General features: G+C 36.0%; 1 protein-coding gene across 1 annotated transcript in view; it reads right to left on the bottom strand.

Moving 5' to 3' along the window:
* Positions 1-23,286, bottom strand: part of LOC149552715 (Rho GTPase-activating protein) — a 58,566-nt gene that overhangs the window by 27,599 nt on the left and 7,681 nt on the right. Inside the window, exons 3-4 of the mRNA XM_089788267.1 lie at positions 15,130-15,460; positions 14,809-14,871 (exon numbers count right to left, since the gene is read on the bottom strand). Coding sequence (XP_089644393.1) covers positions 14,809-14,871; positions 15,130-15,460 — 394 coding nt within the window. The remainder of the gene's footprint in view (positions 1-14,808; positions 14,872-15,129; positions 15,461-23,286) is intronic.

Below are 23,286 nucleotides of genomic sequence, written 5' to 3'. Positions count from 1 at the left end.
GGATCGTGCTGAACTGTTCTTACGTACACTGACCATAATCTGATTTGATCCTTTAATGGAATGTTCTTTTTATCTTCCAATTGACTGGATTGGTATTCCCTGCTGAAGTGTATTTTGTTGAGTTATATATCTCCTTCTCATTCGCGAATTGGGTTAGTATCATAATATTAAGCATATTGTTTTAGTGTTGCTGTTTGATGATGTATTTTTACTCTTTGTTTCGATCCTTCTGGAATAAGGACTACAGTTCTGAGCACTGTCCCTTTATAGTTTCTCTGTTGTTTGATTCGAATGCATGAATTATATTTCATCCCTTTGGTTCAAAAGGTAGTTACTTCAAAAGCATAATATAAGTTGGATGCCTGTCCTAAAAACAAGTTCAATGGTTCACTGAATGATTGAGAATCCCTTAATATATCATACAATGATGAGTAGTTGCAACCTGTAGCTGTTAAGGGATACATCTTATCCATTGCTTCTCCTCATAGTCCTCTTAAGTTCATACCAAATCGTTCCCCTGATTGCATCCTTCTGTTGTCTTCATATTTGGTGTTTAATAATTGTTATCATACGTTTTTATATTAGTTATTATCTTTCAAAGTTCATTCATTCATTGCTGTTATACATAATCTAATGGACCACTTCTATTCACGCTAGTTAACTTCCATGATTTAGTGCACAATAATATATGTTTGCCTTCAATTCAAAACATTGCCTCTTGTCATCCCCACTGTCTGAACTGAGTATATAATTATCATTTTACTTTCTATGCAGATCATTTCTGCTCTTTGCTACGACTCTTCTTACCATAATGACAGTCTATCATTGTTTTTAGGTTTATAAAGATCAATGTATTGTTAATTTTTGTGTCTAATACAAGGTGTGATTATTATCAATGCTTTGTATAATCACTGTCATTTGATAATAGGAAGTCAACACGTCCATTTAGATATTTTATCCAATATATTGTCAAACAGTAGTTTATTGCTTCCAATATACAAATGTCGTCCAGTTAAAAATCCCTGTAATTAGTGATCTTGCACTTATTGTGTCATTGTGGGGAGTTTTTAGCACATAGATTAAACTGTAATTATAAACTATACTATAGGCAGTAGTCCTTAGTCAATAATAGGTTAGGACCATCAACTTAGCTAAGATATTTGACGATAGGTATGATATATCTGCGTTAGTAGCTTGGATGCCCAGCCATGAATTTGCTCTTAAAATATTATTGATTTCCTTTACCCATTGTCTAAAAAGTCAACCCCATCATATTGGATATCTCTATGTGCTATGATCGACAGAATGGGAAACTCCATATTGTGGCCCTTGGGATGAAATTCTATTGTGTTATTTTTGTTCAGGGTATAATTATTTATTATTAATAATTTATTCATAATAAATATTATTGTTCATTTATATTTATTTTTACTAATATCATGTGACCTTTTTAGTAATATGGTCTTCTATTATAATATGTTATTGTTTATTTAATCCAATTAATATAATTTGATTATATTTTCTCATTATTGAATTATTTTATTTTATATTAATCCTTATTATTAAGATGTGCCCTGAAAAGGGGACATCAGAAAGTTCTGTGATTCAATTCTAACGAAAGAAAATGGAAATCATGATCTTGTACGTACCCTCATTTAAGATGGTTTAAATTAAATGTTGATGGCACTTCTAACGATAAGACAGGGCAATCAAGCAATTAGAAACATTCTAGTACTTGGTACTTACTGTACTAATGTTAACACCAATATTGTGGCAAATGTAAAAGGATGGACAATGGGTTTCAAACCAGGTGTATGCAATCATGTGAGAATTCTAATTATGGAAGGAGACTAGCATCATTACTAATGGCCTAAAGAGCAAAAATGGTTCTTATTGGAGGCATCAAAGTCTTATCCCTGAAGCAAGGACTCGTCTCGTAAGCTTTGATAACTTGAGCATTATATCGCACAAAGAGAAGTGTTACATCCCTATTTTTGCTTAATTAAAAATGTTCGTTATAACCGTTGAGACTTCAAAAAAAATTGAGTTAGTTGGTTAAAATTTGTTATTTATTTTGGTTTCATGTGAAAATGAAGTGTTAGTTGTTCGTTATGGTTTCATGTGAAATGGAAGAGTCGGTTAATTGTTATGATTTATGAGAAGTAGAAATATTGGTTTCCGTTATGATTTTATATAAATGGAGCATGGTTTAGCTAATATGACTATTTGATTTTGATTAAATGATTTGGAAATATGTTATTACCATGATAAATTATTTTTGCAGGAAAGCAATGAAGGGGGGGAAGCATTGCCAGATAGGGAATTGGGTATGCAGGCACCAACCTGCCAATGGACCAATTGGTATGAGTCTAAACCACCATAACCAAGGAAAAGAACTAAGCAAGCAAGGATATACCGAGTGACCACCATGAGCTAACTAGGTCAACAAAATAAGATAATAAAATGAGCAAACTAAGAACAATTGTTACCTTTAAGGATCAGATCAATCCTTCTTCCATATCATACATGTTCTAGTACAATGGTACCCACAGTACTTACATACATTCGTACATGTACATACATATATTTAAAATATTATGTGTATATGTGTATGTGTACATACTGTAAGAAACCCTTTTTTTTGGATCTAAGCTAACAACCATTATAACATCGAATACAGTTACTACTTCATATTCATGAGCATGATAAGGGAGTTATAACAGCTATTTAACATGTTCATATGAAAATGATTAAAGGTTATAATCAGTTTAATTGAAATATCTTAACTAACAATTGAACGAGTATTCAATCAACAAATATGATGAATATAACTGCCATTGTAACCAACCATTACTTAATGGGTTTTTTCTACTAAGAAAGATACATTACTTTTCATAATCACATGAAAACAATGTTGTGAAGTTTTCACACTATCGCCCCAAAACTTTGGGGACCCCCTTTTTTTCGATCGCCTTGGCAAATTTTTTGAGTTGGAAAAAAATTCGATTTGATTTTTGAGAATTCTAAGTCTTGGACACCTTCAAGGCCAGAGGGGAGGGGTAGACTCATTTTCACCCGGTTTTAAGCTTGATTTTCCAAAATGACCGATTTCATCCGTAGGCTGGACAAATTTCAAAGAACAACACTTGGCAGGATAAAATTGTAAAATTTGTACTTAGACGATTTCTTTTGAAAATTTTGGTGTAATTGTATAAATTTGGATAATTTTCAAAAATGAAATTTTTTGTTAGATATGAATTTTTTTGGAAAATCTTAAATTTTCGGCGAAAAAAATTAATTTTTGTGATAGTGAAATCAAATAGGAAAATCAATTTTAGACTCTAGAGAAATGATTTATTTTTGTCAAAAGATTAAAACTGCATAGGAAAATCGATTTGGATTAAAATTGCAAAAATTGGCTTTAAATGGATTAAATTTGCTTTGAAGATTTTAAAATATTTAAAGAAATTAGTAATTTAAAATTGAAAAAATCAATTTTGGCTAGCCAAAATCCAATTTTTAATGATATATTAATTACTAAATCATCATTAAATGGAAACATTTAACATCTACAAGGCTTTATTTATTTTATTTTTGTAATTTGGTCTAACCGACAATTCGAAATGCAAATTTCATTGTGGCAAAAATTAATTTTGAGCTAAGCATTTAATTTGGGCCATGAATTGTGCATTAATTAATATTTTTTGCTCTCCCAGGGTGCAAGTCGGCCAGCTCAAGAGGGCATGCAAATGGGGTATAAGAGGGGGTCTCCTTCCCCTTGTCTCCTCATTCTTCCATCCTCCTCTTCCTGGGGTTTGGCGATTTTTGACTTGGAGCAGATTTCTTCTTCTTTGGGTGATTTTTCCAACTAGGGCAGATTGGCATTATTGTTGGCAAATTTCTTCATGGTAGAGATCTCTATATTTGGCGATTTTCCATGATTAAGGGCAAATCTACACTCTTCTTGCTTGGCAAATTTTGTGGGAACCGAATTTTGAGGGAGCCGAATTTTGTGAGAGACAAAATTCTAAGTTTTGCTTGGAAGCTACAATTTCTGCTCTAATTTGGGCGATTTTGTTTGGAGAAGATTATTGTGATCGAAAGTCTGATTTTTTAGGCAAATGGAGGACAATTCTGAGAGCACTAAATTCTGATTTTTTCCAACTAGAGCCTCAAGATTTGCAAGGGGTTTGAAATTCTCGAAGTCTGATCCTAAATTTCAAAAAGAAAATCCAACTATAGGTAAAAGTAATTTCAAATCATTTAGAGTTGAAAGGGATCCTTAAGCGGATTTCTCTCTTTCGTTCTTGTCTAGACATTGTCTCCCTTGGTTCTTCTCGCATTCATCATCCACCACTTCACCAACCCATCATAGGTTGACAAAATGGTAGATGTTAATGCAAGCAAGAATCCTAAGGGAACAAACACTAAGAAAGACAAAGAGGATATGATGCCCAAAACAAGTTTCTTCTCGAAAATGAGGCAAATAACCGATACCAATGTCGGTACAGTAAACCTAATACAAAGTCTGATCCTAAAATCCAAAAGAAGACTCGACTATTAGTAAAGATAACTTCAAATCATTTGGAGTTGAAAAGGGTCCTTAAGCTGATTTTCTTCTTTCGTTCTTGTCTAGATATTGTCTCCCTTGGTTCTTCTTGCATTCATTATCCACCACTTCACCATCCTATCATAGATTGACAAGATGGTAGATGTTAGTGCAAGCAAGAACCCTACGGGAACAAACACTAAAAAAGACAAAGAGGATATGATGCCCAAAACAACTTTCTTCTCGAAAATGAGGCAAATAACCGATACCAATGTCGATACAATAAACATGATACAGGTAAAGGACAAACTAAAGGAAGAACAATCCCCCATTGGCAAAGAAGAGATACAGAAGGCGGTTGCACATCACAGCCTAGGCGTCGACACTTCCATTACAACCATGAGAAGACACTACAAGCAGCAAGCAACATGATAAAATCGATTGAGCTCAAGATAAAAGCGTACACCTTGCCCTCTCATGGAGTAAGTCAACGAAAGGCTAGCTAGGTTCATCACCTTAGCTAAAAGAACGAAAGAAAAAGGGAGATTTATATTAGAAGATCATTTGATGTAAGCCCAAGTGGCAATTTCTCTTTCTTCTAAGATAGGACAAGTGTCTAATTCTGATTGGCCGCCATTTTGGTGCCTTCTCATTGTTGCCACTTTTCCACTTTTTTTATTGGTCCATTGATGAGGTGGCATCTTCTCATTGGCCGATGGGGTGGCAACCCTAATTAAGGTTTCCAGGATTCAATCTGAATCGTCGATTTTGCCTCTTTATCTCTACCATTGGTTGTAATTTTGGCCTCTATATAAGGCCATTTTGCTCTCATTTGTGGAGAGTAATGTTGGAGAATTGTTGCCAAAATACTATCAAAATTGTTCTCTATTCATTGTTGTGGCTTGCATGGTGGATATACATGATCATTTTGGTGTATTGCATGGTTCTTCTCATCTCTCAAATTAAAGTAGGATTTCATTTCATGTTGTTAGAGTAGAAGTAGATGGCTAATTGTATGGTGATGTTAGTGAATGTTTGATAGGGATCTACAACTAGGCCACTAGCATCTTAGTCGCTGGTTAGGGAGCCTTGTGTGGTAAATTAGTTCTCTTTTCCTTTGAATCATTGCATCTATGGAGGTGGAGCCGCTAGTTAACTTTCGTCAGATCCAATCCCCGTCGATTTGCTAATATTTCCATTCATAGGAGTAGGAGTAGAATAGCGAGTAGTTGAATAGTCAAATTTCACTCTAAGAAAGTTAGGAAGGTAGAAGTCATTAGAAGCATTATTGTCTCCTCCTCACGCATTCAACATTATCTAGCGCTACATACTCCACTATCACTGTCACCATCAACATCACTTGGCACTCATACAAAATCATCACCATCTCACCAAAAACCCAAGTCATCCTTGAATGAACAACGTAAGGCCACCTACGTGATTACCAGCAAATCACATCGATAAACTGAACGAGTATCCACAGGTGTAAGGAACATTGGAGTTATTCTCATGTCCCATGAGTATTAACTTTTCAAGAGAGGAATTGAGGGCTTGATATTCCATATCAAGTGTTCAATTGCTAATATGTTATGTAGTGGTACAAAAACTCACATCAACAAACAACTTTATGACTACTTCACATATTCAGACGGAAGAGAACCAACAACTATAACCGAATAACTAAAAAGAAAATAATTGATTAAACGATATTAGCCATCTAACATATCTTCAACTTAAAATTTGCAAATTCATAAAGTAAAATACTTGTTAGTGGAAAATATTTGAATGCATATCATATCTTTGTCTTGTGCAAGTCTTGGCACCTAGTGGTGAGAAGCATTGCTAAGGGCTTAACCTCCCAATCGCGGACCCTTAAATATCCACACAATCTCTACTGAGAAAGGCCCTCCCTAGCCTGGAATCAGGCCTAGGACACCATAGTCCAGCCACTGAACATCCTAGTGTTAAAGTATCAACCCATTGCTCAACTAGACAAAAAAATCTAAACATTGGACTACCATGAGCTAACTCGGTTTTAAAACTTTTTTATTACTTGCTTATTTGTTACTGATTGTTCTTTCCTTTAACATGCAGGGATATACCTATGGTTCAATGGTTATCATTACACACCCTTCATCTTGACCATGTTGGTCTTTCTAGATGAATGTCAAGGGTGACTGCCTGACATGATATAATCACAGCCAATTACTGCCTGACCTAGGCCTATGGCTTCACAAAAGATTCATAATACTTAACTTCCATAAGGGTATTGAAACATTATATATATTCACAGCCAATGTATTCTTCCTAACCTGGGCCTATGGCTTGGCAAAAGATTCAAATTGCTTTGTCAATTATTTACTAGTTCCAATATGAAATCATTATTTTGGTATGTAATCAATATTCTAATATGGAATCAATATTTTGTTTTATAACTTGCTCTTTGATACTTAAGGTTACGTACAATCATCAAGGGAAAATAAGATATTTCTTTTGCTTTAAATTTGAAAAGATATTTAAATGCATAACCTAGTTAATGTCACTGCCTCTTGGTGAATGTGGTTGTTGTGTAAACGGGGTCCCTTGCACTTGCTGACAATAGACTCCCAATTGTAGAGCCTCACTCTTGGCTCACGACACTTAAAGCAAAATTATACCCACAAGGAATTTGTCACTCGTTATACAGTGTCTCTTGCACAAAGTAAACTACGAAATGGTAGTTGCGGTCAATGATTGTGGTATGATATCAACTACGATCATGATTATCTAATGCGATCATGATTATCTAATGCGATCGATCATGATTATCTAATGCGATCATACAATAGGTAGCAAATAGAGGTAACCATAGAGCTATACGCGGTGAAAGGTTATCTCACAAAGCTATCATGGCCGAGAATGATTGCAATAACAAAGCTTCAATGCTTGGTAAAGAAAAATATGTAACCTACAATGTCTTGGGTAATATACTCACCATAATATGTTTGTTTCTTGACCATGCTCGGTTATGGCAAGAACAAGAAAAGGGTGGCAGGGAGAGGTTACAAAGGAAAACAAAGAGACATTGGCTTAAGTGGTAAACATATAACATTTAATTTGGCCATTGCGGGGATATAAGGCCTGATGAGACAATTAGAAAAGTGCCACTCATGAAAAAATATTAAGTCCATAGCCAAAGTGGAAAATAATAAAAGTTTCACTCAATGTTTTAATATAAAGACATCATTGTACTTACCTATACTCATGCCTGTATGTACAAATACATGTATATATGCGTAAATCCTAAACATATGTATTTTATGTATACGTTCAAAATAGGTGTATATATCTTAATCAACTTACGCACATATACATATATATGTGTACATGTATGAGTATATATAGGTATCATGGTGTCGTTATATTAAGACATGTTTTGCACAATCAGAAGGTTCTCAAATTATAAAGGTAACCAATTTTGTTAAAGCTTAGTGATTTTATTATTATTATTTAATGACATGTGATAACTGATTAGCTCATGATTGTCCAAAGTATACTCTGGCTTGCCTAGTCATTTACCCTTAGCCATGGTGGTTTGGACTCATACCTATTTACCCAATGATAGGTGGTGCACCTATGCCCAATTCCTTTCTACCACTACTTCGCACCCTCGCCCCGCCTCCCCCCCCCCCCTCCCACTTCAATGTACCCCTGCAAGGAAGAAACTGTCCACAATAATATCATATTCCTCAATATAATCACAATTACTATAACAATTTATTATTCATAAACCATCATAGCAGCTAACCACCATTTCACTTCCCACAAATTCATGATGAATAACCAACTTTCCAGATGTCAAGGTAACATTATAATAAAATCATAACGATTAATTAACATGTCATCTTCATATGAAAGTCTAACAATTAGCCATCTTATCATTTCAAATGATCATAACTAATTTTACCTGTCAGATGACTTCATATGAAACCTCGACAATTATATGAACATTTTTAAATTGAGCCAAAAATTGGGATGTAACACATACACACATGAATTTATGTAACCATAATAGGTACCATTATAATAAAACATGAAGAGTAAAGTTATTATTATTTCCATCTTATGTCAATGTTTTAATATTATTTTTCATCGGCCATTTATATTATTTCTAGCAGCCTAAATCATTATTTTTTTCATCGGCCACTTGTTATTATCGGCCTTTTATTTGTGGTTCTAGAATATTCAAGCAAAGAATGTAACTTATATTTCACCACCTCTCAATTATCTTCCTCATAACTCCTTCCCGGAGATTTTAACTTGTGAATCGAGCATGCATGACGAACAATAAACCATTTTGCTATTTCTTTACCTGCGATAATTTTCATTCTTGCGAATTTAGTTCTTAGCAACAGCCATATTTTCTCAGCTTTCTATTCCTCTACCTGAGTTTTATTTTCCTTAGCAACTGCAAGCCATTGCAAGCATTATTATATTTCGTCCTCAACCAGCTATCACAGCCATAGTGGGAGGTTGGATTGTACAAGAAGTCATGCCAGGTCAAATCACAAGATTATACCAATAGTCAAGGATGTCACTCCTCCATAATATTGTCAAGTCGTGTGTCTTCCAGCACCTTCCTTTTACTCATTTATTGAAAATGAAGGCTTTGAGTTTCAAGCTAGTTGCATGTATGTTTGTTAATAATATTATGGAAAGAGCTAGATGGACTAGGATCCATGCTTTATGAATTGTTTATATATGTCACACCTAGCTAGTATGGTTGCTTACTTGCAATTGGTCTAATTTTAATTGTATATTTGTCATGCTTTCATTTCAAAACTTATCATAATTGAAAAAGAATACCAATTCTCTGCAATTCTTATACAAGGGCATAATGCATATGCCTCTGAGATAAGGAGAGGCACCATCAAAGAGTTAATGAAATTCTTTATGAAATGCCATGAATCTTTATTTCTATATCTATTAAAGGCCCTGATGGGCAGAGAAATCATGTCTATAATAAGAAAATTTTAATCAAGAATCATGGACAGCCACATCGGGATTCATCAAGGATGACCAGCAAAGTTAATATGAAGGGTGTAGGCTGATAACCATTGAATGTGGGAAATATCCTACAAGACAAAGGTGGAAAATGAGTTCTAGACTAAACAGTAAATAAACATAAGCAAGCAAATATATTAAACTGAGTCACCTCATGGTGGTCAAAAGGTATAAGTCTTGATTGTCAAATTGAATGGTGGGTGATCAAGTACAAAGTGGCCACACAAATCCTTAGCCAAGGTAGATTAGGGGCATGTTTACTGCTATGATCACTAGAGGTTAGGATAGCTTGCAATCAAATAGATGGGCTGATGGAAAGGACTCCATATCCTAGCTAGTTGTATGGCTAACACTCTAACACCAGGATGCTCAAGTGGCAGGACAAGTAGTGTTCCATGACTAATCTCAAGTAGGGAGGGTCGTTCTCAATTGAGATTGAGTGGGGATACTTAGGGTCTGTAGTTGGGAGGTTAAGCCTATGACAATGCTTTGCATTCTTAGCTCTCTCATCCTCATGATGGATCATTCACTATGATCCAAAACATTGATATTGATAAACTCACACACAATCTTACCCAAAAGCATGAATATAATATCATGGATAGTGGAAATCTATTACAATTAATGCTTCTCCTCTCCCCCAATTGCTAGGACTTACACAAGACAAAGTCAAGATCTACTTTCTTAAGCTTTCACAATAATCAGGTATTATTCTTTTATGTATTAAATCAAGTTCAGTTTATTGTTGCAAGTAGTTTCTTCATACTTAGATAGTATTGAATGATCTCTCTTCCATCTAGTAATGGTTAGTTATGACTACTCTTTTCATTTGTTAGTTAAAGATAATTCAATTATTCTGTTTTAGCCGTTAACCCTCTTTCATATGAATATGTAAAATATCTATTAAAATTGTCTTCCATGTGAATATGGAAAGCAAGGTAATTTCAATAATAATATAATTGTCATTTATGGTTAGGAAAAATAGCTTGTTACAAGAAGGAATTTTCGCTGCCAATTGGTTGACAAATTTAAAGACTTAAAAACTGTTACTATTTCTTAATAGTTGAAGTCAATAGCACTAACAACATTTTTGAGGAACAAGCTTTTCTATGATTATCTAAAAATCACTAAAAATGATAGCATCGGTTAGCTATTTTGGCATATAAAATCCCCTTTTCGATATTCAATTCTGCCCTAGAACCAAATTGCAATTAAAAAAACTATAATACATTTTAGAATATAAGTTTACCAATTGAAATGCCTATTGCAAGCTTGGTTTAGGTCTTGCACACCATATTAGTCACTACTAATTGATATTAAACCATAAGCAAAGATAACATCTATTTTGACCAAGCATTAGCATGCATCATAATATCATGTAAACATCATTCGTATCAAAATTCAATTAAAGAAATAGTTATTCCAATGTGGATTCCTATAATAATCTCTTTAACAAATTTACTGAAACATTTGCAAACTGCAAGCCCAAGGTTGGTCGCCCTTGTATTACAAGACAGTAGAATGTGGGCTACTCTTCCATCCCTTAGTTCACCTTGGAGGCTAGTCGTCCTCCTTGATCAAGCCCAAGGGCATGGGAAGCCATTCTTCCATTCCACCTCCTAGCTCACGAGCACACAAGATTCATTGTCCATTGACTCTAGGTGGCGTACTTCATAACAGCATGAAGGCCAGTCTCTTTTCACCTCTCGTGAACTTGGAAGGTTGGTTGTCCTTCTTGTTTTCAATTTGTTTCTCTAAATTCAAAATAATAAGAAAATGATCTTTTATTACATATTTATATTACTCACGAAAATCAATAATCCCTACAAGTAGCAATATGGCAGGGACATATATAGGAATAATATATTAATAACTTTCTTCAAAGGATAGGGTTGTCGACTCAATCCAAATCTAAGATAGTATGGACACTACTTTGCCTAACAAAGTCTTTCGCCTAATGCACAAGATGGGTGTTCCTTTAAACATTTTTACTCTACTCTCTAAGAGTCCATTATAACATTTTCTCCTCTTACCTCTTCTAACTCTGCAAATAGACAGACGAATTAGGTGCCACTTTTTGTGTACCCATACAACTAGCCCACAAGACATAATGTGCTAATATTAAATCTTATTATTCTCCAACATTTCAACTTTTAATAAGAAATAGTCCATAAATGAGAATAAAGGCTCTTCGTCACTTTTGGCCAAACCATGGCTTACATTATTTCAGGTGGTTATTAGATATTAGATTAAATAAACAACAATTGCAAATTACTAGAATCGTAAGTAGTTTAATTTGTTTCTACCAACACAATTTGCTATCTAAGTATGATAATCATAATTGGGTGGAACATGACATTAATTGATAAAGATAATAGACTCCTTGTTTCTAGTTGGATAGGACAATGACCACCTTAAGAGGAACAGACATCGATCACTATCCTAATTTGAAGCCACCAAATGAATATTAGTAAACTATTTACTTCTTGCATGGAAAGTGCACAAGCAACAGAGAATTCGCTTATTCAATCAAGATCCGACTAATTTTCCTTCTCTTCCATTATAAGCAGCCTTGTTACAAATGAAAACTAACAAAACATAAAGACTGAAAAAATATTGTACAAGATAAGATAAATTTATTAATGTCCAAGAGACCACAAGGGTCTAAGAGATTGAAAAGTGTACAAGGAAATTGCCAATAGTGGGAGCACTAAATAGTGTTTGCAAAAAGAACATAACAAGAAAGCAAAAGAACAAAACCAAGAAAAGACTAAGCACTCCTCACAAGTGAGAAGTAGTCTTGAACCAAAGGGTACATTCCGAGGGCGAGGTAGTGCCCCTTACCGTCTCAAGGAACCGTTACAGGTAGGGTGGTGCTATCGAGTGTACCCTCTACGAGGTCTCACAAGCCCAATGTGACCAAAAGCATGGTTGAGGAACCACTTCGTCCCTTGGGAAAGAGACTTAGGAGCGAAGGAGGTGATGAGTTAGTCTAAAGCCTGTGTCAACAATAGATAAAGTTGTAAGGTGTGATCATAGAGTAGCAAGTGCTCTTGGAGATAAAGGACAAGATACCCCTGCTCAGTGTATCTTAAGAAAGATGAAAGGGATCTGCACTCTCTGAATAGGCAATAAAATCTCCCCCTAATCTCAGAAGATGGGGCAGTGAAAACAAAATGAGTCTTCGTCTCCGCCTCCCCAAGTGGGCAAAGGCGACAAATCTTGTCATCTCTAGTGATCTAATGGTCAGTCTAAATACATAACCAATGAGAACCTACCTTGAACAACCTCAAAGATATTTGAATGGCATGAATCCAATGGTGAGTGAGGTACCAAGGGTGCACAATAATCTAGTTCTAAATACCCATGTAGTGCTCAGCACAGAAAGCCATCCTCATTAGAAGTCATCCTAGAGAATTACTCCATGTTGTGATAGTATATTGTCTATAGATGTTGGTCCTAATGTGCTCACTCAGCTCCTGCTGAGAGAGGAGGTGAGTGGGGGCATCCAAAAAGGACTGAAAGGGGGGAAGACAGTGCATCTCAATCCCAACTAAACAAAGAAGAGTAGAGACCTGAATGAACCAATGACAAGCCCTACTAGCCAAATCAAACCCTTCAATCGCCCCAAAAGAGCAATAAGCTAAGCAAGAGTATCTATGTTGAACCTTAGAAGAATTCGCGAAGTCCGGAAGCTAGTGGAGAAACTAAAACAAATCAAAGATAATCCAAAACCTAAAAGGATAAGCACCAAACCTAGTGAAGATACTGTGAGGAGTGAAGCAATGACATCTGATAATGTGTCGAAGGAGGCTCTGAACTCTCTCAACAGAAGTCCAATCAAACTCAAGAAGAGAGGGCCCCCACACAATGGACCTGTACAGGACAGTCAACATGACCAAAGAGTTCAAAAGGGACATCTTGTTTGTGGTGTCCTGGTAGTGATGTATGAAGCATTGTCAATCAAGCATAATCATAGAGCCAAGCCCCTTATTCACTCAGGGCTCCATAGCAAGTCTCAAGCTGAAGCAAGGTCCGAAGAACTTAACCCCCAAGTAAGTATAGTTGGAAAAAAAGCCATGCTTAAGCTTGTGACAACTTGAGAGACATATCCTATAGATGCGTGTAGAAACTTTAAATTATATGAATATCGATAACCAATAGGGAAGCCCCAACACAAATCAAATCATCTGATAATGCACTCAAGAGCACAGATTATCGACTTCAACGCTCATAAACATTACGCATCTCATTTGATACTAATGCTTACATAGAATGGTAAGTGGTGATTTATGTAATCAATAGGGAAATTTAAATATGCCACTAGAAAATTCTTGATTTTTGCCTAGTCTCTAATGATAATATATTGAATAAGCTTTAGGAGGATTAGGTGTTTCACTCCAAGATGATTTTGTGAAACATAATCAAATATAATGTGTAGCATAACATCACGAGGAAGAGTAAATTTCACTTATAGGCATTGATGCAGTGGTTTGGCTACCTTCCTAAAAGCAACACCAACAAGTATCTTGCAAGACTACTTGAGCACATTCATGAATGGCAATCCCACGTCCAAAGACTTATCAAAGAAGCACTCAAAAATATTAAAATACTTAGCTTTGTGTGACCAAGATACATTGGATGTGTGAGAAACACCTCCAAATTTAACGGTAAGATTTACCATCAACAATCCTTGAACAGATATGACTACACAAAAAGAAAAGTAAAGAAAAGGCTATTGCCAACGTCCATTGCCAAGTAAAAATTTCTCCAAGCATGATTGTCGTATCCAGATATTTATGCGATGGGTGTAACCTCACAAACTACACCATGTTTCTCCAAGCTTGTGATTTTTGAGTTGCATCCTACAAAGGAAAAGGCAAAAAATGCACAGGACCTAGTTAGGTTTAGTTCCCAATAGTATAAGAATGGACATCAAAGACCAATATGTATAATGGTTGTAGCCTTATGTAAAGCACTCTGGTACAATGACCATTTGCTCATTGCGCACAAGTGCTTGAGAAGGAACTATTGCACACTAGGAATACAGTGAGTGTTTATAATCTTTACATATACAAGGTAGCAGGATGCAAGCAGTAATATTCTAAAATTTACCTTCATAGTATAGACATGCGAAATACAACCATGAACATCAGTGGAACTCAAAAAAAATATTATTAATCTGTGAACAAGAATATTGATACTATACAGCATACCTTACTGTAACTCAAGTATGCATTTCGACCAGCCATTTCCTGACCATCTTTTGTGATATAAATCTGCATCACAAATTCAAATACATAAATACAGGGGGTAAAAATAACTAAAATGCAATTATCGCATGGGAAAACACATTAAAATTTAGATGCACTGTTTTGAGAATAAAAATCTATAATATTAATATGCAGCAGGGAAAATATGTTATGGTAAGCAAGAATTCTGAATTAACAAGTCACTCCAATGAATATGCACAGAATTTCTAGATGATAAATCTCAAGAAGATTCTTCCAAAAAGGAAAGGAAAAAAGTTTGTAAACCTTTCTGCCTGACTGGTCCGTATACCACCGACCACTGGCAGTAACTCTCCTCTTCCCTGCATCTCTTGGAGCTGCTGGTTCATAGATTCGATTTCTTGTAGTAGTCCAATTATTGTTTTCATTGTCATGATAGGGAGGCCTCTTTCTCTTTGCCAAACCTCTTGAAGCAGATTTCTTTTTAGTTGAGTTCGAAATCTGACCCTCTAAATTTACACTAGTTGAACCTTTTGCACTTCTCGGGGCATATTTCTTTTTAGTGAAATTTGAGACCTGACCCTGTAAATTTACTCCAGTTGAACCATTTGCATCTTGAGTGCCACCAAACTGGCCCCTGAAATTCAAAATCATTCCAAAAATTTGAAAAAAGAATCTTACATTAGAAACTCTCAAACACAAGCGTTCTGAACCTCTAGATATATTCTTAAACAATTGGAGTAGCTCAAAAAGTCCTTGTTGGCAGAGATCCAAATCATTAGAACATCATGAGAGACGATGAAGTTTTAAATTTATTACGATTATCCAATGCAAATAATAATGTTGTGCAAAGATTAAAAATGGATAACTGGAAGCTGCTGAAGTAAATCTTCCAAACAGAAATAGCTAGGTCGGGTAATTGAACATTCTAGAAAAATGAACTCCAATGCAGGAAAGGTATTGAAACTGTTCCACTGCACCTGAAGCCTACTAGAAGATTTTTGAAATTTACTTAAAACATTTCTATAAGCTTTCAACAACTCACTAGGAGTCTTAGGATACTTCTGAAATGAGGAAATATCCAAATCAGATTTTAAGCCTGCTGAAAAGAATTTGTAGAATTAAGAGGGAAATAGATTACAAAAGATCTGAATGATTTACATGCAAAAGCATCCTTGGTACACTGAGCCAATTAGCATCAACCAAAACGATTCACATTTTATGCTTTGCTGGATTTTTACACCGAAGGCATACCTATAATGAAGTTCTCGAACTTCAGATTTGCATCCATGGTCAGCATTTAGCACTGGGCAGTGCAAGACAATGGAAATGTCTTTGACCGTCCGATCCTTTCTCATCGCAAAAGATAAGACATGAGTCATAGGAATACTATTCTGTTTGGACTTCAGCCACATCAGACAACTTCTGTGGGTATATGATTTTTTAAGTTGTGACTTTTGCCATATTTATTAGATGATTTCTGCCATGTATTCTTTTTTAAAATTGGCAACGAGTTCTCCATTTCATATGGCAGATCCTCTTTAGACTTGTAATTAGTCAAACTATTATTATTTTAGTGACTTCCATTGAATGCAAATCATAGACACTTGGATGATAATAGATGAGAAAATATGGTCTTCCTGTTATTAGCAGAATGACGATTTGACATCGCAACTTGTGATTAAAATTTTATGAATGATTTAACCTTTCGAATGCAACAAGCCTTATGATTTCAATCCCTTACCAAAAGTACTTGGATTGGTAAAAAAATTAGTTGTAATTTTCTCATACCAATTACGTTATCTTTTTTTTTTGAAAATTTAGTCTCTCTTTAACTTTATTTAAAATTTATTTTTATTACAATATGATTGTAACATTAACTATTAGAAATTATTAAGAAATCATTAAATATAATATATAGTTAATGCCATATTTAATACAATATAAATTTCATTTTATTACAACATAATTATTATATTTACTATTATATGTTATATTATATTTATTAAATATAATATAATTGTTTAATATAATAAATGTTAAATATATAAGATGTAACTGTTATATATATTAAATGTCAATCTTAATAATATTATTATATAACATTTAAATAAATATGTAAACTATAATAATTTTTTAATTTAATAATTTTTCATTTCTATTTTTATTATTATTAAATTTATAAATATAATTAAAAAATTAATTAATTTAAGAATTTAACTATATTTATGATCAATCATATAATAATATTCTTTTGGTTAGTTTTGAAGTTATATTTCAATTAATGTTAATGTTTCAATCTTTCTTCTTTTTGTCTTTATTTTTGCAAGGATGCTAAAGGTTAGGGTTTACATGATGCTTAGTATGATGCTTAGAATTAGGGTTACAATTCAGGGTTTGGAATAGGAATAGGATTTTAGTTAGGATATTACTTGGAGTTGAGGTTTGAATCATTGCTATTGTTTTTGTTATCATTATGATTAGGATTAGGGTTTAGAATTATGCTTATGGTTAGATTTAAGGTTTGTATCATGGTTATTATTAGGATTAATATTTACGATTAGGGTGAGGCAAGAGTTTAGGTTAATGCAATGGTTAGGATTAGGATTGGGTCTAGAATTTAGGTTATGATCTTGTTTAGAATTAGATTCAGGGTTTAGAATAATAATTATGGTTAGGTTTAGGATTTATATCTTTGTTGTAATTATGGTTAGGGTTAGAGTTTTGATTAGGATTACAATTTTGGGTTAATGTTAGGATAAGAGTTTAGGTTTACACATTGGTTAAAATGTTACAATTGGATTTATTGTTTAGGTTATGATTTTGTTTAAGATTATTGCTTAATGTTTGGATTAATATTATTGTTACACTTGAGTTGGGGTTACGATAGTATATAGGGTCACAATATAGTGAGGCTAAAGGGTTTTATCATGGATAGTTGATGCAGGAGCATCTTGCATGGTAAATTTATTTTTATTTTTTTTAAATTGTGGAGGAGAAAGAAAGTGACGAAAATAGAAGGAAAAATAATAATAAAATAAAATAAGGGAAAAAGGAGAAAAGAAAAGAAAAAGGAATTTCTATTTTCGAGGTGCATAGGTGTCGTAATAGAAAAGTAAAATAAAAATGGTTGTCATTCCATTTATTGAGGTGTGTAGGTGGAATTCTAGAAGGTTGTGGATATTGTGTAGGTGGAATCCTAGAAGGTTGTGGATATTGTGTAGGTGGAATTCTAGAAGGTTGTAGATAAATCATGCATTGGGTGGTAAGTGTCTATTTAAGCAAGGCATATGAGCATTTCTAATCAAGCTGGAACGAGTGAAGGCTTCAAGGTGTGGAAGATTCAAGGTGTGATCTCTTCTTAGTAGAAGCTTGGGGAGAAGGAGGAAGCTAAAGGGTGAGTTTTCCTGAGTCTCCGGACAGAGCGCTAAATGTGAGGCAGTTTACAGCAGGATTGTGGTGGAGTTGTGAGTGTGTGGACAGAGCGCCAAATGTGAGGCAATTTACACTTGGATCTTGGATAGAGTTTGTGAAAAGAGCTAGTAGTTGCGGTTTAGAAACATGGAGGTTGCTTGGTGGCTTGCGAGCACAAGTTGAGATCTTGGAGGTTTCTACCAGACTGTGGATCTGGACTAGCTAATGTATGGGTTGGATCTTGAGGGATTTTGCAGAACTGTTATTGTAATTGCTATTGTATTTGGTTGTAACCAAGAAGGCCTTACAGCCCAACACATTGCATGTAACAATTATTCTATGAATAAAGAATTGTGATTTGATATCAAATCTTGCATTTTTGGTTATGCATTGGTAGGGTGGTGTGGCCCCTTCATCAAGTGGTATCAGAGCATACCTTCATCAAGTGGTATCAGGGCGGGAGTTCCTAAGTGTACAAGCAGATTGCCGAAGTGTGAGGCAGTTTGTACCAGGACCTTGGTTGGGCGAAGTTTATCGGAGCGGGAGTTCCTGAGCGTGTAGACAGATCGCCGAAGCTGAGGCAGTTTGCACCAGGACTTGGGTTGGAAAAGTAGATCTGAGTTGGTCTTGATCTGAGGGCTTGTAGATGAGTTGATGGATGCGGAGATGGAAGACTAAACTTGTTGAGGCATGATTGTAGAGAGCTTGTGGATTACAGATCTGTGGTCCTGGACTTGTGATGTGGTTCCTAATTGTTCATGCGAGGTGGCAGGTTGCGATCTGAGTTGCAAACAATTCAAGGTTGTCACAAAGAGCGTAGAAAGGATTTGTTGCAAAGGGTTTACGAAGATCTTGGTAGATGGCTCCAAGAGGATTGGACCCTAAGATGATTGCGAATATCCATGATATAGTGGAGAGGAGGTTTTCTAAGATGACTGCTCGGCTTGAAGCTAGCTTGGCTGATAGAGTTAAGAATGAGGTGAGGAAGGAATTCCGTGAACGTGTGGAGCTGGAGTCTACCGATCCGAAAGAGAGTTGTTTGGCCAATTAAGAGACTTGTTCGAGAGAGAAGATGGTGTAGCAAGATTGAGGTGGAAGAAGTTGATTTTGTTGATCAATTTGTGGAGCCTAATACAGAACCTACAAAGCAACTAGAGGTTTTTGCTAAGGATATTCCTAACCTTGTTGATGCTGGGATGGAGATTGGTTTTTATGATCAGTTGGTTGAGTCTGACATGGAGATTGCAGAGCACTCGGTCGTGGATGATCCAGTTGTTGTTGGTGGTGGCTTGTATGTTGTAGAGCATCTTGTTGTGAGCAATAATATTGCTGGTGTTGGGAGTTTGGCTCGTGTTGATGGAAATCTACATATTGCTGCTGATGTAGAGTTTGTTGCTGTTGATGTGGAGTTTGTTGTTGTTGGTGTGGATTCACTAGTTGCTGATGTGGATGAGGGTTTGTTGATGCAGTATTATGTTCATTTTGTTCCTGAGAGTAAGCATGTTGATTGGATGGTTGAGATTCTGGCATTTGATAAAGTGATGCAGATGTGGATGATTTGCATGTTGGTTTTCTTGTCCCTGTTGAGGTGGAAACCTTTGGTGAAAATGAAGATGGTTATATATCTTTATTTTGGCGTCAAAATGTGGGACACACTTTTCTATCTACCGAGGGAGTCTGATGCAGGAGCATCTTGCATGGTAATTTTTTTTTTTTTAAATTGTGGAGGAGAGAGAAAGTGACAAAAATAGAAGGAAAAATAATAAAAAAATAAAATAAGGTAAAAAAGAGAAAAAGAAAAAAAAGGAATTTCTATTTTCAAGGTGCATAGGTGTCGTAATAGAAAAGTAAAATAAAAATGGTTGTCATTCCATTTATCGAGGTGTGTAGGTGGAATTCTAGAAGGTTGTGGATATTGTGTAGGTGGAATCCTAGAAGGCTGTGGATATTATGTAGGTAGAATTCTAGAAGGTTGTGAATAAATCATGCATTGGGTGGTAAGTGTCTACTTAAGCAAGGCATATGAGCATTTCTAATCAAGCTGGAAGGAGTGAAGACTTCAAGGTGTGGAAGATTCAAGGTGTGATCTCTTCTTAGTAGAAGCTTGGGGAGAAGGAGGAAGCTAAAGGGTGAGTTTTCCTAAGTCCGTGGACAAAGCGCTGAATGTGAGGCAATTTACAGCAGGATTGTGGTGGAGTTGTGAGTGTGTGGACAGAGCACTGAATGTAAGGCAATTTACACTTGGATCTTGGATAGAGTTTGTGAGAAGAGCTAGTAGCTGCGGTTTAGAAACAAGGAGGTTGCTTGGTAGCTTGCAAGCACAAATTGAGATCTTGGAGGTTTCTACCAGACTGTGGATCTAGACTAGCTAGTGTATGGGTTGGATCTTGAGGGATCTTGCAGAACTGTTATTGTAATTGCTATTGCATTTAGCCCTAACCAAGAAGGCCTTACAACTCAACACATTGCATGTAACAGTTGTTTTATGAATAAAGAATTGTGATTTGATATCAGATCTTGCATTTTTGGTTATGCGTTGGTAGGGTGGTGTGGCCCCTTCATCAAGTGGTATCAAAGCATACCTTCATCAATAGTATTATGGTTAGAGTTATGATGTTTTCTTAGGGCTAGGGTTAATTATAGGATTGAGGTTTGATTTAGGAATATGATTACTTTTATAGTCAAAGTTAGCATTAGGGTAGTGGTTTAGGCTTATGTCATGATTAAGGTTGGGGTTGTGTTTGCAATTGACGTCACGATCTTATTTAAGATTATGATTATATTTATGATTGCAGTGTAATGTTTGTGACAAGGTCAAAGGTTAATTTTTATAGTAATGGAGCATGATTATCATACTTTTGAGAGGAATTTGAACAAATTATAGACCAAATCATTTCCTTATTTGACCTTCAATATCTTTTCGGCGTACCTATCATTTAAGTTTTTAGCAAGCCAAATATTTTCTAAAACATTTTGGCATGACTTTGTAGACCTATTGTTGTAATTTTGTGTATTTTTGTTGTATTTAACATTGTCGAAATTAGAAAATTTGACAAAGTGGGCATTAACAAAATGTGGACCCCACATGTACCTTAAATGGAGCCAATTGTGATCCTATTTGGATTGCAAGCATAGCTTCGGTCTGCGCTAGGGCCTGCCTGATCCGCGATGGAGGTGTCTGGGAGTTTGTGAAGCTAATCGGGTGTTTGGGGGGTCTTTGTTGCTGCGATAGGAGCTGTTGTGCATTCGTTGAGGGTGTCCATTGGTTGGGCAGCTGGCCTAGCCGATTTCAAGCCCATAGATGGGTTTTTCTGCTTCAAATTCCGCCTTGGATGTGTCCTTGGAGGGGGACTTGCGGCTCATTGCGAGTGTGGGGCTTCTACTCCATCTCCCTTCCTTCTTGCTACGTCCCAGTCCATTGTGGAATGGGGGACCATGGTATTGCCTCATCTCAGCTCTCAGGCGGAGATATGGAGATGGTTGAGCCGTCTTTTTTTGCTGCATGCTAATAATAAGGCACTGAATGGTAAATCCCAACTGGGGGAAGGTGATTCCTCTCCAAAAGGGATGATGCAATTAAGAAAAGTTAACAGATGCTTGCAGAGATCAAAGGACCGGCCAGTTTTGGTTATTCAACCAGAGCAAGTTTCGAAGAATGTTGAATACTAGAGCAATCATGCTCTTATTTGCAAATTTTTGAGCCTTTGCCTTTCTTTGCCTATACTAGATTCTTGGGCACGTTGGGTGTGGAACCCGGAAGGAGATATGGAGATTTTGTTAGCAACTAATAACTATTTTATGGTTAGCTTTTCGAGCATGACAAACAGGAATAAGGCATTTGAAGGAGGCCCTTATTTCTTTAACCAGGTAGGGCTTTTCATTAAGCCCTGGCATATGGGATTCAACTCTGCTGAGGAGATCCCCTCACGATTTCTGATGTGGGTTCGTCTGCTGAGGCTTCCTCCGAAATTTTAAAGGGAAGATATCCTTCATTCAATCTCTTTGCTTCTTGGAAAACTTGTGGATTCGGCTACCCAAACTCAGGATCGTAAGGTAATTTCCTTTGCCCATATTTGTGTAGAAGTTGATTTAAATAATCCATTTCCAAATTCTATGGAGATTTGCATGGGTTCTTCTTCCTGGATCCAACAACTGGATTACGAGACCCTTCCATTTAGATGCAAAATTTGCCATGAATATGGTCATTTACACTGCAAATGTCCTAGGAATACGTCCCCCTCCTTGGCTGCCTCCGGCCCCCATAGGGAGGACAAGGGAAAGGCCCCTTTATCTAATGAACCTGTTGATAGTGAGGGATTTATTCAAGTTAAGTCACGTAACAAAGGCAAGGGTAAGAAGAGAACTTGGACGGACAGGCGGATTAATGGCACCTTTAATAGGTTTGATGCTCTTGAAGACTTGGTCCAAGAGGAAGGTAATCCAGTTGAGCTCTCTTCTAGGGCCAAAGGTCAGCATGAAATTCCAGTTGAAGATATGCAGAAGGAGGATCAAACATTATCCCCAAGGAACCAACAAGATGGGCAATTGGATATTGAGTTGCCACTTCTTATTCCGGATATTGGAGACCTTTGAGGGTCACAAGGTTCGAAGGGCTCAATCTTGGTGGCTCCTGATCCTCTTACGCCTAAGGGGACCTCTAATTCTGCAAAGTGTAATAAGGCTCCTCCTATCTTGGGCATACAGTAGAAATCTTTCAAAAAGGGGCCTTTAGATAAATCGTCAAAGAGTAGCAAGAAGACTAATCAAGAGAAGGTGAAGATAATGGGCGAAAATTTGGTTGAGTCTGAGTCTGTAAAACCCATCAATTCTCATTTCTCCCAACCCCATAAATGATTGTTTTGTCATGGAATGTAAGGGGATTGAACAACATCCCCAAACAAAAGGTTGTTCGCAAATTAATTGAGTCTCAATCTCCTAATGTGGTCTTTTTTCAGTAAACTAAGCTTACAATGGATGGTTTGGCAAACTAAGCTTACAATGGATAGTTTGGCTAACTGTGCTTCGAGGATCTGGCACCAGGGCTCTTGG

This window comes from Cupressus sempervirens, chromosome 6 (assembly GCF_028749045.1).
Source record: "Cupressus sempervirens isolate cs-2001-9-10 chromosome 6, ASM2874904v1, whole genome shotgun sequence".
NCBI lineage: Eukaryota > Viridiplantae > Streptophyta > Pinopsida > Cupressales > Cupressaceae > Cupressus > Cupressus sempervirens.
Note: the sequence above shows the minus strand (reverse complement) of the source record. Positions and strands in the feature narration are given on the sequence as shown.